Here is an 11,947-nt window from a genome sequence, read left to right as displayed (position 1 = left end):
TGAAATGCTGGCAAGTTATCGCGAGGATTTCTTAGTACTGGATCATCCTCACATAACATTTAAAACATTGACCAAAAAGTTCCTGGCTTCAAAGACCTGGATCGCTTGTCATGCCCTTGGGTACCTGCGCTGCACGAGCCACAGTTCTGGCCCTGAAATAATCTTTGATAACGTTTCCTGTTCTTATCAACGTTTTGGTTGTGTCAGTTAGTCTCACACCGCCACACCGCACTCCCCAACTTTTCAACAGCGCTGGCTTTTCCAGGAAGTGGCAGGGAAGGAGCATTTTGCAGATGAGGGGCCGAGCTTTTTGTGCTTTGCGAGTCTTTGGCGCTGCGGCACAGCGCCAGCCCCGGGAGCCCCCCGCGGAAAGCCGCACAGACTCCTCCCGCCCACCCTGGCAGCCGGGCGCCATTTCTAACGAAGCCGCTCGCACCGGAACGTTGACCTGCTGCCAAGCTTGCTCACTTCGCTTTTGGGGTTGGTAAGAACAAAGTCGCCGAGGCGAGGCGACCCGCAGCGTTCCGCTTCCGAGCGCTCCTCACCGCTCCCGTTTCCCACCAACGCTCCGGCTCCGCCCCGCGGTGGGAGGCGGCCTCCGCCCCGCCCGCCCGCCCGCCCGCCCCCTCAGCAGCGGCGCCTGCGCAGCCGGGGCGCACGCGCGCTCTGCCGCGAGCCACGTCGCGCCCTCCTACAGGCTGGTGCGCTTTAGAGACAGCAACCTCGTCCAATCGGGTGCCAGGAATGCTTGTCGCTGGAAAGGAGGGGGCGGGATTTCTGGTGGGGGAGGGGGGAGGGCGGTGTGACGAGGCCGGGCCAACGGAAGCAGCGGCGGTGAACGCTGCCGCCGCCGCCGCCGCCGCTGCCGCCACTTATTATGGCCGCCGCCGCCGCCGCGTCTCCGGCTGATAAGGAGAGGTAGCGTGGGCTGCGTCCTCCGGTCCTGTTCCGCTCTAACCCGTTTGGTTGAAGCGGGCTGAGGGTGGGGGGGGGTCCGCTGGGGCGGCAGCCGGGGGTGAGCGGCTGCGTCAGCGCAGGGCGCTGGGGTAGCGGCGGCAGCAGTGGCCGAGGGGCCTAACAGGTGGGGAGCGGGGGCGAGGGGTCAGGCACCCTTCCCCCCTTCCCCCCCCCCCACCGTGTTCTTCCCCGGCGCTGCCTCGGCCGCGCCTCCGAGCCGTCGGGCTGCTTTGGGGGCCGCCGGTGCGGAGTGTAACGCGCGGTGCTGTGCGCTTCTTTGCGCTGCTTTGTTCTAAACAAAATGTTCTAGGTGTCCTGCGTGAGGTGCTGAGGACTTGAGAGAGTTGTGTTTGGTTGTTAATATTTCTATTATGTATCTTCAAAAACCAGTTACAAATATAATATGGTTAACGGCCACATATTGAATCTAGAGTAGCTGAAATGCCTAGTCTCCCCAAGCAATTTTCACGGTGGTGAATTTAAAGCAGTTTTCCAGGGGCAGCCTTCAAGTGTGCAGTCCACATGCTCTGCAGCAAGTCGAGGAATCTACAGGTGCCCCTTACCTCTGCGATTCGTTGCAGAGAAGGTTCAGCTTGTTCAAGGGTGGTATGGGGGAGATTGTTATAACTCACTTATTTGTCGAAGCAGGAAGTGAACATTTAGCCTTTCCTGATGCTGGTGTGCTTGATGTTACGCTGCCATGTCATTTTTTTTTCATGTAATGCGTTTAAATCTCAGAAAAGGTAAACTGAGGAGGAGATGGTGGGTAGTGCAGTGTATTGATGATTGTGAATGTCAGTAATGAGATTAGAATTTTCCTGTGCAGATCTCTACCACTTATGTAAAAATGGGGTAACTGGTCTGTAAAGAGGATTGTAACTAATAGAGGAAAATATCTGTGGAAAGGTATTTGAGAGTAGAAGAGTAATGAGAGTTGAGATGACTGAGGCTAACTTCAGGATCAGCAAGAGGTATTTTCTTGAGGCAGACTTTTTCAGCAAGGCAGGCTTTCTTTCAGAGGTGTTTCCTTTTAATCCGCATCAGTGACTCCTCGTCCATCTCCAGCTCATTGAATACTAATCTGCTCCATATAATTGATCGCTTCCTTAGTTTCTGCTCTGCTAGTATTTTTGCCTGATGAGAAGAGTGAGTTTCTGTCACTCTTGTCCTTATATATGCTTGACAAAGGTTGAACTTTTTGAAAGATCTTAGCGCTATCAAGTCTCTAAGCGTAGTTTTTCAAAGGCTTTGTAACTTGTCTAAATTTGGGTAGTTCTTTGTGGGAATAGGGAAAAACGAATCCATGATTAAAATGCTTTTATCGAGAACTTGAAATCGATCAGCAATGAGGGTACTACAATCTTTCAAGGAAATGGGTATATTAGATTTTAGCTTTTGAGATGCTATGGGTCAAAACATGCTCTTTCAACCTCCTTTGCTCTCAAAAGCCTAGGAGGTGGCCCCTTCCTTTGTCCGCGTTTTGCTCCTGAAACTGATTTCTTGCAAATAAGGTTTCAGCCAACTGGTGATAGTCCCTTAAATAACTGAGAATGGGATTTTGCAATGTCTTGCTAGTTAGCCAAGGAAAAATAAGTGGCTGTTCTAAACTGCTGTGGGGAACTCGTGTGTTATAGAAATGGACTTTCTTATTTTCATTTTACCGTCGCGCAAACAATTTAAGGAGCTGATATTACTTACTTAATCTTGCAATGTTTTGTCTTCTAGATTCATCTGCATTTATCCAGCTTATTTAAATAACAAGAAGACAATAGCAGAAGGAAGAAGGATACCTATAGACAAAGTAATTTGTGGGAGAAATACAATGTTTTGCTTTGTGGTAGTACATAGGGAGTTGGAAAATAAAACCAAGTCTCAGACAAAGCTGTTATCTTCCCTGTCCTTCTCAGCAAATAGGCTGAGAACTGGAAGTTACAATGTATTTGAAGATAACTTACTGTCAGCATGTGGACTTGTTAGAAGAGCGCTGGGTTTAAGTCTCTGCTTTCACATGAGCAGCCCCTTTGGCAGGAAGATGAAGTACTGAAAACTAATATGCTTGATAATCTACGGCAGAACTTGCTGAATTTAGAAGTGATGCAGACAGCAGTAGTAGGCTAAAGTCTGTGTGACTGGTGATCTAACTTGTCTTAATGTCACCCGTATTCTGTGCTTTGTCCCTATGCACATGGTACATAGATTTAGTAGTTGTTGCTTTTAGTGTATCCGGAAGTAGTCGTGATCCTCTCCCTCCCTCCCTCACGGTATTTTTCTAGTTGCAAAGTGTAGGGTAGGAAACCTCTAACCCGTTTGGTTGAAGCGGGCTGAGGGTGGGGGGTCCGCTGGGGCGGCAGCCGGGGGTGAGCGGCCACGCCAGCGCAGGGCGCTGGGGTAGCGGCGGCAGCAGTTGCCGAGGGGCCTAACGGGTCCCTGTTTAGGTAATTCATCAATTAAAAATAACTGTAACATGTTGTTTCAATAGGCTGTTGAAAATCCAACATCTACAGAAATCCAAGATGTGTGTGCAGCAGTTGGATTCAACGTGCTTGTAGAGGTAATAAAAATAACTTGGTATGGGTCTTAGGTTTTCTTTCGTTATGTCTTTTCTTACAAGCGAGGACAAATTGTAATGGAAAAACTTTGGTTGTCAGCCAAGATGCTTCTTTTCTTTGAGCAATAACTGAACATCATGCTTAAGCAGATATTGGAAAACTATATGCAAGGCAAGAATCACATATCTCGGAGATAATGATGTTTTTACCTTATAAAAAAGCTAACTGTAAAATATATGTATATATTTTATAAGTGTGTAGGTATATATATCCTTCTGAGAAGACTATACTAGATGCTTGAAAGTTTCTAATGGAAAAGGGCCAGAATAAAAACTCATTTTGCAACCTGGAGCTATACAAATTAAATATTAAAAAGTAGCTCACTTCTAATGAAAGATGATTAATTTTTGGAAATAATGTCCTATAGGAATAGGATTCTGCTGTATGAAATCTTCAGGGTCCTTTGAAACCTTTGTGGAAGTCATGGTTTAGCCAAAGAATTTTAGTTTTCAGTACCGTAGTAATCATCTCAGTACTCCCGTGGTCTTTAGATAGTTTAACTTGTTCACCTTTTTTTTTCCCCATAGGGAATGAGCTTGAGTTTCTAAAAGGGAACTTTTTTCGCCATTTATTCTTTTTAGAATTAATCATCTATTGCATTTTGTTAAAGAAATTAGATCCTCATCAAAGAGTTTAATGACTGGCATCCAAGGTCTGTACAAAATCACTTGGCTTTTCACAAGACGACTAATATATTCCTGTTATTGCACACTAGCCTGTAAAATAGCCAGTACAAGGAAGAAGCCTGTAATGTTATTTTAACGAAAATAAAAGATATGAGTTATCTGAAGTCAGCGGGCCTCGACGTCTGACCCATTCATGTATTGTCCCAAGATGTTCCAGAAGGGTTCATGGCCATGGAGAGGAAACAAAACCCGTGTCGCTGTGATCCAGACTGATGGAGTAGTACAGTGGACCCTGTAGCAAGTTATTCAATGAACCGGTTGCAGCAGTGCTTCTGGAAAAGTTAAACTATGACTTTGGGTGTTATTGCACTGGCTAACTGATGGATGATACTGCAGAGTTGTGGCTCTGGGTTTGACCTGCTCAAAAGAATTCCATGCAGGCTGCTGTGATTTGGATAGCTTGCACAGAAAATCATTCCCGTACTTCATATTCCTAGTAAAATAAGTTTATCCTTTCATATGACAGAAAAATAAGATGTATCCTAGAGAGTGGAACCGTGATGTGCAGTACAGGGGTAGAGTACGAATTCAACTCAAACAAGAAGATGGCAACCCGTGTTTACCTCAGTTTCCAACACGTGAGTAGAGCATCTGGGTTAGATGCTTTAACTGTTACTAACAAACAGGAAGGCTTTGTTTGTCTTATATTATCAGCTTGTTTAATGGTTTTTACTAATACAAATTTTAGAACTTAACATCAAATAAATTCACCTTTTAAAGTCAACCAAATAAAGCAAGTGAGTGGAGTTTGTAAAGTGCTGTTGTCTTTGATCTTGCCTTTTTTCAGGGCTTGAACTGAAAAGGATTTGGAGGAAAGTTGCAAGAGTGCTGTATTGAACAAAACAACAGTTCAGTTTTGATTTGTTGTTTTGTGGAGGATCATTTTTCAAAACAGGAGTTTGTATTAAAATGGCTAAATTCCACCTTTTTCGTAGGTTATATGCATCAGTTAAGCATTGGTACAGATGGCAAACTGATAAAACACAATATTGAGTGTGTATTTATTTTCTCTTCACCGTTTACATAAATTAAAAATAAAGTGGGAGGGTCCCTGAAAGTTCCATAAATTACTTGCCCATGCAAGATGAGCTAGTGTCTTTCTAAAGATGCTTGCACTTGTTGCCTGGTTATTCTGTGCCAACAATTTTTGGCCATTGGAAAGTGAGGGGGGAGAGAGTCGTAGGAAGGGTGTCGATGCTTTGGAGACTGTCAGGTCATGTGCCGCTCTGATACAGGTAATCCAAGAGGGGATACTTCAGTCTTGATGGCTATGCAAGAGAGATCATAATCTGGTGTAAATAATGACAAGGCTCTAATGAGCTGTGACACTTCATTAGTCCTGGGCTTAAAAATCTGATTAAAGCTTTGCACAAACTTCCAGCTACATGGGGAAAGTAAGAACAACTCTGCATTTTGTATCTGTTTTAACAAAAAACTGAGCCGGGGCTGAAGATTCTAACTTTCAAAACGCTGTGAATGTTCTTAACTTTGTGAGTTCTTTCTCTCTCTCTCTCTCTCTCTCTCTCTTTCTCTCTCTTTATTTTTAGGTAAATCAGTGATGCTGTATGCTGCAGAAACCATTCCCAAACTGAAGACAAGAACACAAAAAATGGGAGGTAGCGAGCAAAGTCTCCAGCAAGGAGAAGGAGGCAAAAAAGGCAAAGGGAAGAAAAAGAAATGAGCCTACATCTGGAATAACTGTTACTTTACATAGCTGTGCTTACTACAGATATGGATGGACACGTTACTGATTGCAACTTTGAAGTGAAAGATACCGGAGGGAAGGAGGAAGAAAAAAAAAAAAACAAAAAACCCCACAGGTGAAGCTGAATAGAACTGCCTGCTTTTTCCGGCACTGGAATGCATGTAACTGCCTCATCTCTGTGTCACAGCAAATCTATCTACATACAGCCTGCAAGTCAAAAGCTAACATGCAGTTCTGAAGGTGAAAGAACATAAGCAAATGGGGTGGCTGGGAGAATTACTCTTTCCAGAAGAACTACGCAGTGTTATTCAGTTTTTTTTAAAAACAAACAAACAAACTTATGCAGACTAGATACCGGAAAACTGATTGCCTTAGTACACCATTTCTCTATGCTAGTTAAGTGACTATTTTAATTCTGAATGGTCTGTGTTGCTAAAAGAAAAATGTAACTGAGTGAAATTGATTCTGTAAACTTTCCTTGCTAATTATCTTTCACAACTGTCAAGTGTACTAATAAAGGCAACAAGTTAATTTTGAAAAATCTAATTATATAAACACTTTTGTGAAGAGCATTTCTTTTGTTGTTTTGTTTTTGTTTTTTTCCCCTCCAAAACGTACTTAAAAGATGTATGTGACTTACTGTAGGGATAATATTTTAACATTTTAAGTTAGTTGAACAAAATAGCTGTTCCTTTGTGTCTTTTGTAATGTAAGATACCATATCATATATTTCAGGTTGGTTTTGAGAGCTTATGAAATGTACTTTCTACCTTTAATCTCTCAAATATTGTTTCAAACGTCTGAGGCTCACAATATCTGCTAACGTAAAATAAAATGTTATATTTTATAGACGTGTAGCCCATGGACAGGGGCAAAAAGTCAGTCATTGGAGAAGTTGAGGTGGTCAGAACAGCTGTCAGCAACAAGGAACCTTAGAAGAACTCAAGAAATACACTGTGTAAGTGAAGTGAGGAATGGTTTAGTATAAGGAGACAGAAAAGGAAACAGCAGTACCAGTTATCAGTTAAGAATTTCCTGCATGAGTTTTTCTAGTCCTTACTGTATGAAAACAAAATGAGCTGGATGCTTTCATAAATGAGTACTAGAGGAAAGTTAACCAGACTATTTTGGTAAGTTCTCCATGTGGAGATACTCTCTCTCTTGGGGTTTGTCTCATCTTTATCTATCAGGTATGCTATCCTATGGTGTCACCTTTTTTCTCCCCCTATTTTAAAGATGAGCAGCATCCGAAATCCATCTAGACATTTAATGACTATTTTTAGAATTGTCATTTCTAGAATAGTCAGAGTTTACTAAAGTAATGAAACTTGACAAAGGGTTGTGCTTGGTATCCTTGCTCAGATTGCTAGTGCTTGTAGTTTGGGTTTTCTTCTAATACTTTTATTTCTTGTTCTACTGAACTGCCCCTTTTTTTTTTTTTTTTTAGTAGCTTAGTAAGCTACTGGTGCCCCTTGAAGTTGATTGATAGATAGGTGCTGATAGTGCAACTACATAGAGCCCTCTAGTTGTGAACAGTTCAAAGTTGTTTGTATTTTCTGTCTGTAATGTTCAGTAAGAGTGATTCTTGTATTGCATTTAATGAAGTATGCTGTGTTCTCATTCTCACTACAGTTGTACAAAATCCGAAAGCTGTTACAAAAAAGTTCCTCAGACCAAACCCCATGACAGTGAAGGAGTAAAAAAATATAGGCCATGTGTAATAGAATGACTTGCTGGAAGACATCTTTTGATCTAGCATGATAGAATATAAAGATTAGTTGTTTCTGCAGAATTAACAGTTTACACATACCAACTTTGGAGGATCTCTCCTGGAAAACGCACCTAAATTCTGAGAAGCTAGTTCACTGGCCTTTTTCCATGAGTTGCTAGGATGCTATGCGATAGGAAGAGTAGGCATGTTAGAAGACAAGTGGAGGTTGCTAGAGACTGTTACTTAGCTACTTACGCTCTACGCAATTAAGAAAGTGTTAAAGGTTAGTTGCAACTTGGGAACACGTAGTAAGTAATGTATTCAAGCAAGTCTTGAAAGTATAGTCAATATATAAATGGACCGTAATTCTTCACAGATTTGGGGGTTTAAATTATTCCTGGCTCCTCCTGCTAGTTGAGTACCTTCTCTGAAACTTTATTTTTCAGGGAGCTCTGTGAAAATTACTTCATAAAAGAGAATATCTCAATTCCATGATGTTAAATGGAGGTAAATAGATTCTTATGAAGTTATGATAGTTATGCATGAGTATTGCAAGTCACAGCTTTAGGCCATTGACATTTGAAAAATATGAAGGTTAAATCATACTGGATATCTGCTTACAGTGGCCGTAAGTTGAACATCCAAAGAATTTGTCTGCGCTATGCTGTGTGGATTAAGAAAGGATCTTAGTTGCGTTGCTTACTAACTTACCCAATTAAAGAAACAGAACTAGTTGAGTTATTTTAAAAATAAGGACCTTATGAAGAAACTGGGAGACATTTCTGCAAAGAGTAATATTAACACCAAATTTCTTAAACTGTGGTTTAATCAAATGAACAAAGAACGCTGTCAGGGTATTTTGTGTAAAGCTTTTTTTTTTTAATTTTTTGAAACAAGTTACACTCTACTAGGAAATCAAATAATTACTACCATTAAGGATCTAAAGTCTGTGGGGTTTTGTTGCCGTTTCCCCTACCCTTATATGAGCTTATCATTTTGCTTTCTAGTTTGCTTCAGGAAGTACTCTTATGTGAGCAGTACAGGTCCTATAAATGACGGATCAGAAAATTAACCGCAACTTCCCTTTTCCTGCCTTGGCTAAGCTTACAAACCATTATTTCATTTCTGGATTTCTTATTTTATTTTATTTTATTTTATTTTTTTTTACTTTTTTTTTTTTTTGACGAACTGAGTTAATTAGATGATTAAAAACAAGTGGGTTATGATATTAGGTCAGATTATTATGCAGGCCTGTCGGTTCTGCTTCCTTCTCTCTTTTCCCTCCCCTGCCACCCCCCTAAGAAAAGAGAGAACAGGAACGAGAAAAGATTGTTATAGTCTGATTGGTGAAATAGAAGTCTTACTTGTACGCTTCAGCTTTCTCATGTTCCTTTAAAAATTTGAATACAATATCATAAAATATAATGTAATTGACATAGATAAAGCTAATCTAAGCTGTATTTGGCGTAATTTTGTTCCCTCTTTTTATTGTTAGTAAGTCGTTTTAAAAAAAAATGTTAAGTCCTACAGGATTTCTCAGGACTTGAATGTGTTTCTCAAGTCTTTTTTTTTTTTCTTTGTTTAGAAAGATGGATCAGTTTGTTCAGGACCCTGATATCTATGGAATTCAGGCCATTTCAAGTGTTGCAAGGAAAGTGTCTTCTGGCATTTTACTTTTAGTTTTGGAAAAATGGGACAGTTCTGCATTGTACGTAGTCCATTTGGGGACTGGCAGAAATGGAGGTAGGGAGAAGGGTGCTGCAAAAACACTAGAATTCTCGATCTCAATGCTGTCGATAGAAAACCATTTTTTTTTTTCAGAAATTGGCTGGTAATGGACATCTCTTTAAGGTGTTTGGTACCTGGCAGTCTTGTTAGTTAGTCTGTCTAGCTTTTACTCTCTTCTGTGAGAATTTGCCTAGAAGAGTAGAATTATTAAAATAGCACTAAGGATAACTATGGTTTCCTGTGGGTGGCAATATTAAGGACATGCATTGCTGGGTGGGAATTGACTCTGTATCTCTGAGATGAGGAATATGGATATTAAAGCTGATATCTGTCTCAAAGATACTAGTGTAGATATTTAAATATACATACTTGTTATGTTCCTGTGTTGGTATTTCAGTACCTAGACAAAGATTAAACTTTTGAAACAGGCACGTGAGCTCAAAAATCAGCCTCCCTGTAACAATTTCTGTGGCAGCAGCAGATAGGAAAACTGACAATAGGCATTACGTAGCAGATTTGAACATGCAGGCAAACAACATTGAAAGGAATAACTGTAGAAATGAACATTTAGCACTGTTGTAAGGTAGGTGGTTCTTTCAGATATACGGAAGGGAGCAAGTAGCTGTAGCTGCAAGTCTGCTGTAGCAGAATCGCAACCACCATCATTCAATTCTGGATGTAAAGACCATGAGTTTCAAATTGTATGTGGAAATGTATCTTACTTTGGGAAGTGATAATAACGTATAACCGTATGTGATTTTTCACCTTCAGCCATGAGGTAGATTGCATAAAGACCAGGGTTTGGGAAAATAGCTGTTCTTAAACATCTCTGTATGTATATTCTGTTCATGGTGCCTGTAGCTGAATGATTGGAGCCGTTTAGCCAACGCTTTCTTTTGGGACAGCATATGTTTATCTGTCTGTGGTGTTTGTGCGTGCTGTACCGAGAGCATGAAAGGTGGAGTGGCTCACTTGTTTTGTTCTCTTTCTCTCTGTAGCTGCAGATTTAGCTATGTCTTAATGTAATTCCTCCAGTTACAGACTGGCTTTCGTTAGGTTATTTTATGTCTTGGTATAGGTTTCTAGAGAGGGCTTTTTTGCCTGTTTTCAAGAAGCGAGGCTTAATACAAACGCTGACTTCATCTGTCCCTTTATAACTTTTGAGTCTCTTGATAGATTTGGTTGAAATGATGCAATGACTAGAGTTCTCAGAGACAGTGAGTTCCCATAAGTCATGAAGTGCAGTGGCCGAGTTGAGAGATGAGACTCTGTTAACGCATCCAGTGAAGGAACTTTCTGTGTTCTGGATGGAACAAAAAAAGGCAAGGAGAATGAGCACGTGTTCTTCCTGGTTGGCAGTTTGCTTTGGCCAAACTGCATTTAGTGTATTGGCTGTCCAGTCAGCATATATGTAGCTTCAGATTAGGTACGGATTAGAACTGGCGAAATAACTACCAAATTAGCTGTCTTTTGTCAAGGCCCTGAAAAGATACCGACTACATTGTGGTGGTAGGCATAAGGGAGATGGGAAGGAAATGAAAATAATCGGTAGCATGGGACGTAGGAGTGAGCGGAGGAAACTCTAGGTAGGAACTGAGTGGAATGCGGTCGAGTTCTGCTTCTTATGAAACAGCATGTGTTTCTCGTTGTCTCTGTCAAGGTTTTTTTTTTCCAGATAGCAGAATTTGAAAAGTCTAATTTAAGTCTGTAGGCTTTCAGTATTCTCTTGCAAGGATGCAGTAATAGAAAATGGTAGGCACATAAGGTGGTTTTGTTTTGTGGAATTCCATTGCCTACAGCAAATGCATCCTTCCAACAGGTTGCTAAATTCAAAGTTCATCTTCAGTTATTTTTACTTTATTATTTCATGAGTTGACAGTCACCCACCACGTTTCTTGCTCAGGCACTTCTTACTATTTTATGGACCACAAAGAGATCTGTTCTTCACAAGGCTGTGTCGGTGTGGTTGTACAACAGAGGATTCCCTTAATGGTTTCCAGGTGGTTAATGCTGAAGTACTGCTTCATACCATCGCACTGGATGTAGAATTTCTCTGGAAATACAAGACTGAGATTCAGTACTCTGTTTGCATGCTTGCAGAACATGCAGTGTACAGGAAATACTTATGTCTCTGAATAATCACTAAATCTTATGAACATAATTTTCTCTTTAAGATTTGCTGCAGGACAGAATGTATTTATTATATTCTTATCAGTAGTGGCAGCTTATTCAAAATTATTATCCTTTGCCTGTAGTCAAATGATTGCTGAGCCTAAATATACTATTTAACATAATTCTGTGTAGTATCATGACCTGCAAGAATTTGTCATTTATTGTTTTAAACCCTGTTCTTCCTTTTTTGCATAGGGCAGTTATGGTTGGTTGAGTTTGAAAGTTTTGGAGGAGAGGATTAAGGAATTAGTCAATATGTTTACATCGATTCTCAGAATATTTGTACAAAGTATAATTGATTGTACAAACTTGACAAGACTGGAACACAAACTCAAGGCACTTTAACTTTGTCAAATTAAAAACATTGAGAGGTTTTGAC

At 40.8% G+C, this 11,947-nt stretch overlaps 1 protein-coding gene across 1 annotated transcript; it reads left to right on the top strand.

Annotated features, from left to right (window-relative positions):
• The first annotated feature begins 642 nt into the window (after positions 1 to 642).
• On the top strand, positions 643 to 6,529 carry LOC104150998 (signal recognition particle 19 kDa protein). Its single transcript, XM_068924311.1, has 5 exons — positions 643 to 918; positions 2,683 to 2,758; positions 3,437 to 3,508; positions 4,719 to 4,830; positions 5,800 to 6,529. The coding sequence occupies exons 1-5, from the start codon at positions 878 to 880 to the stop codon at positions 5,931 to 5,933; spliced, it is 435 nt and encodes a 144-aa protein (XP_068780412.1). The 5' UTR covers positions 643 to 877; the 3' UTR covers positions 5,934 to 6,529.
• Positions 6,530 to 11,947: the final 5,418 nt, after the last annotated feature.

The sequence above is a fragment of the Struthio camelus genome, chromosome W (genome assembly GCF_040807025.1).
Source record: "Struthio camelus isolate bStrCam1 chromosome W, bStrCam1.hap1, whole genome shotgun sequence".
NCBI classification, from domain to species: Eukaryota; Metazoa; Chordata; class Aves; order Struthioniformes; family Struthionidae; genus Struthio; species Struthio camelus.
This window is presented reverse-complemented; position numbering and strand designations above follow the sequence as displayed.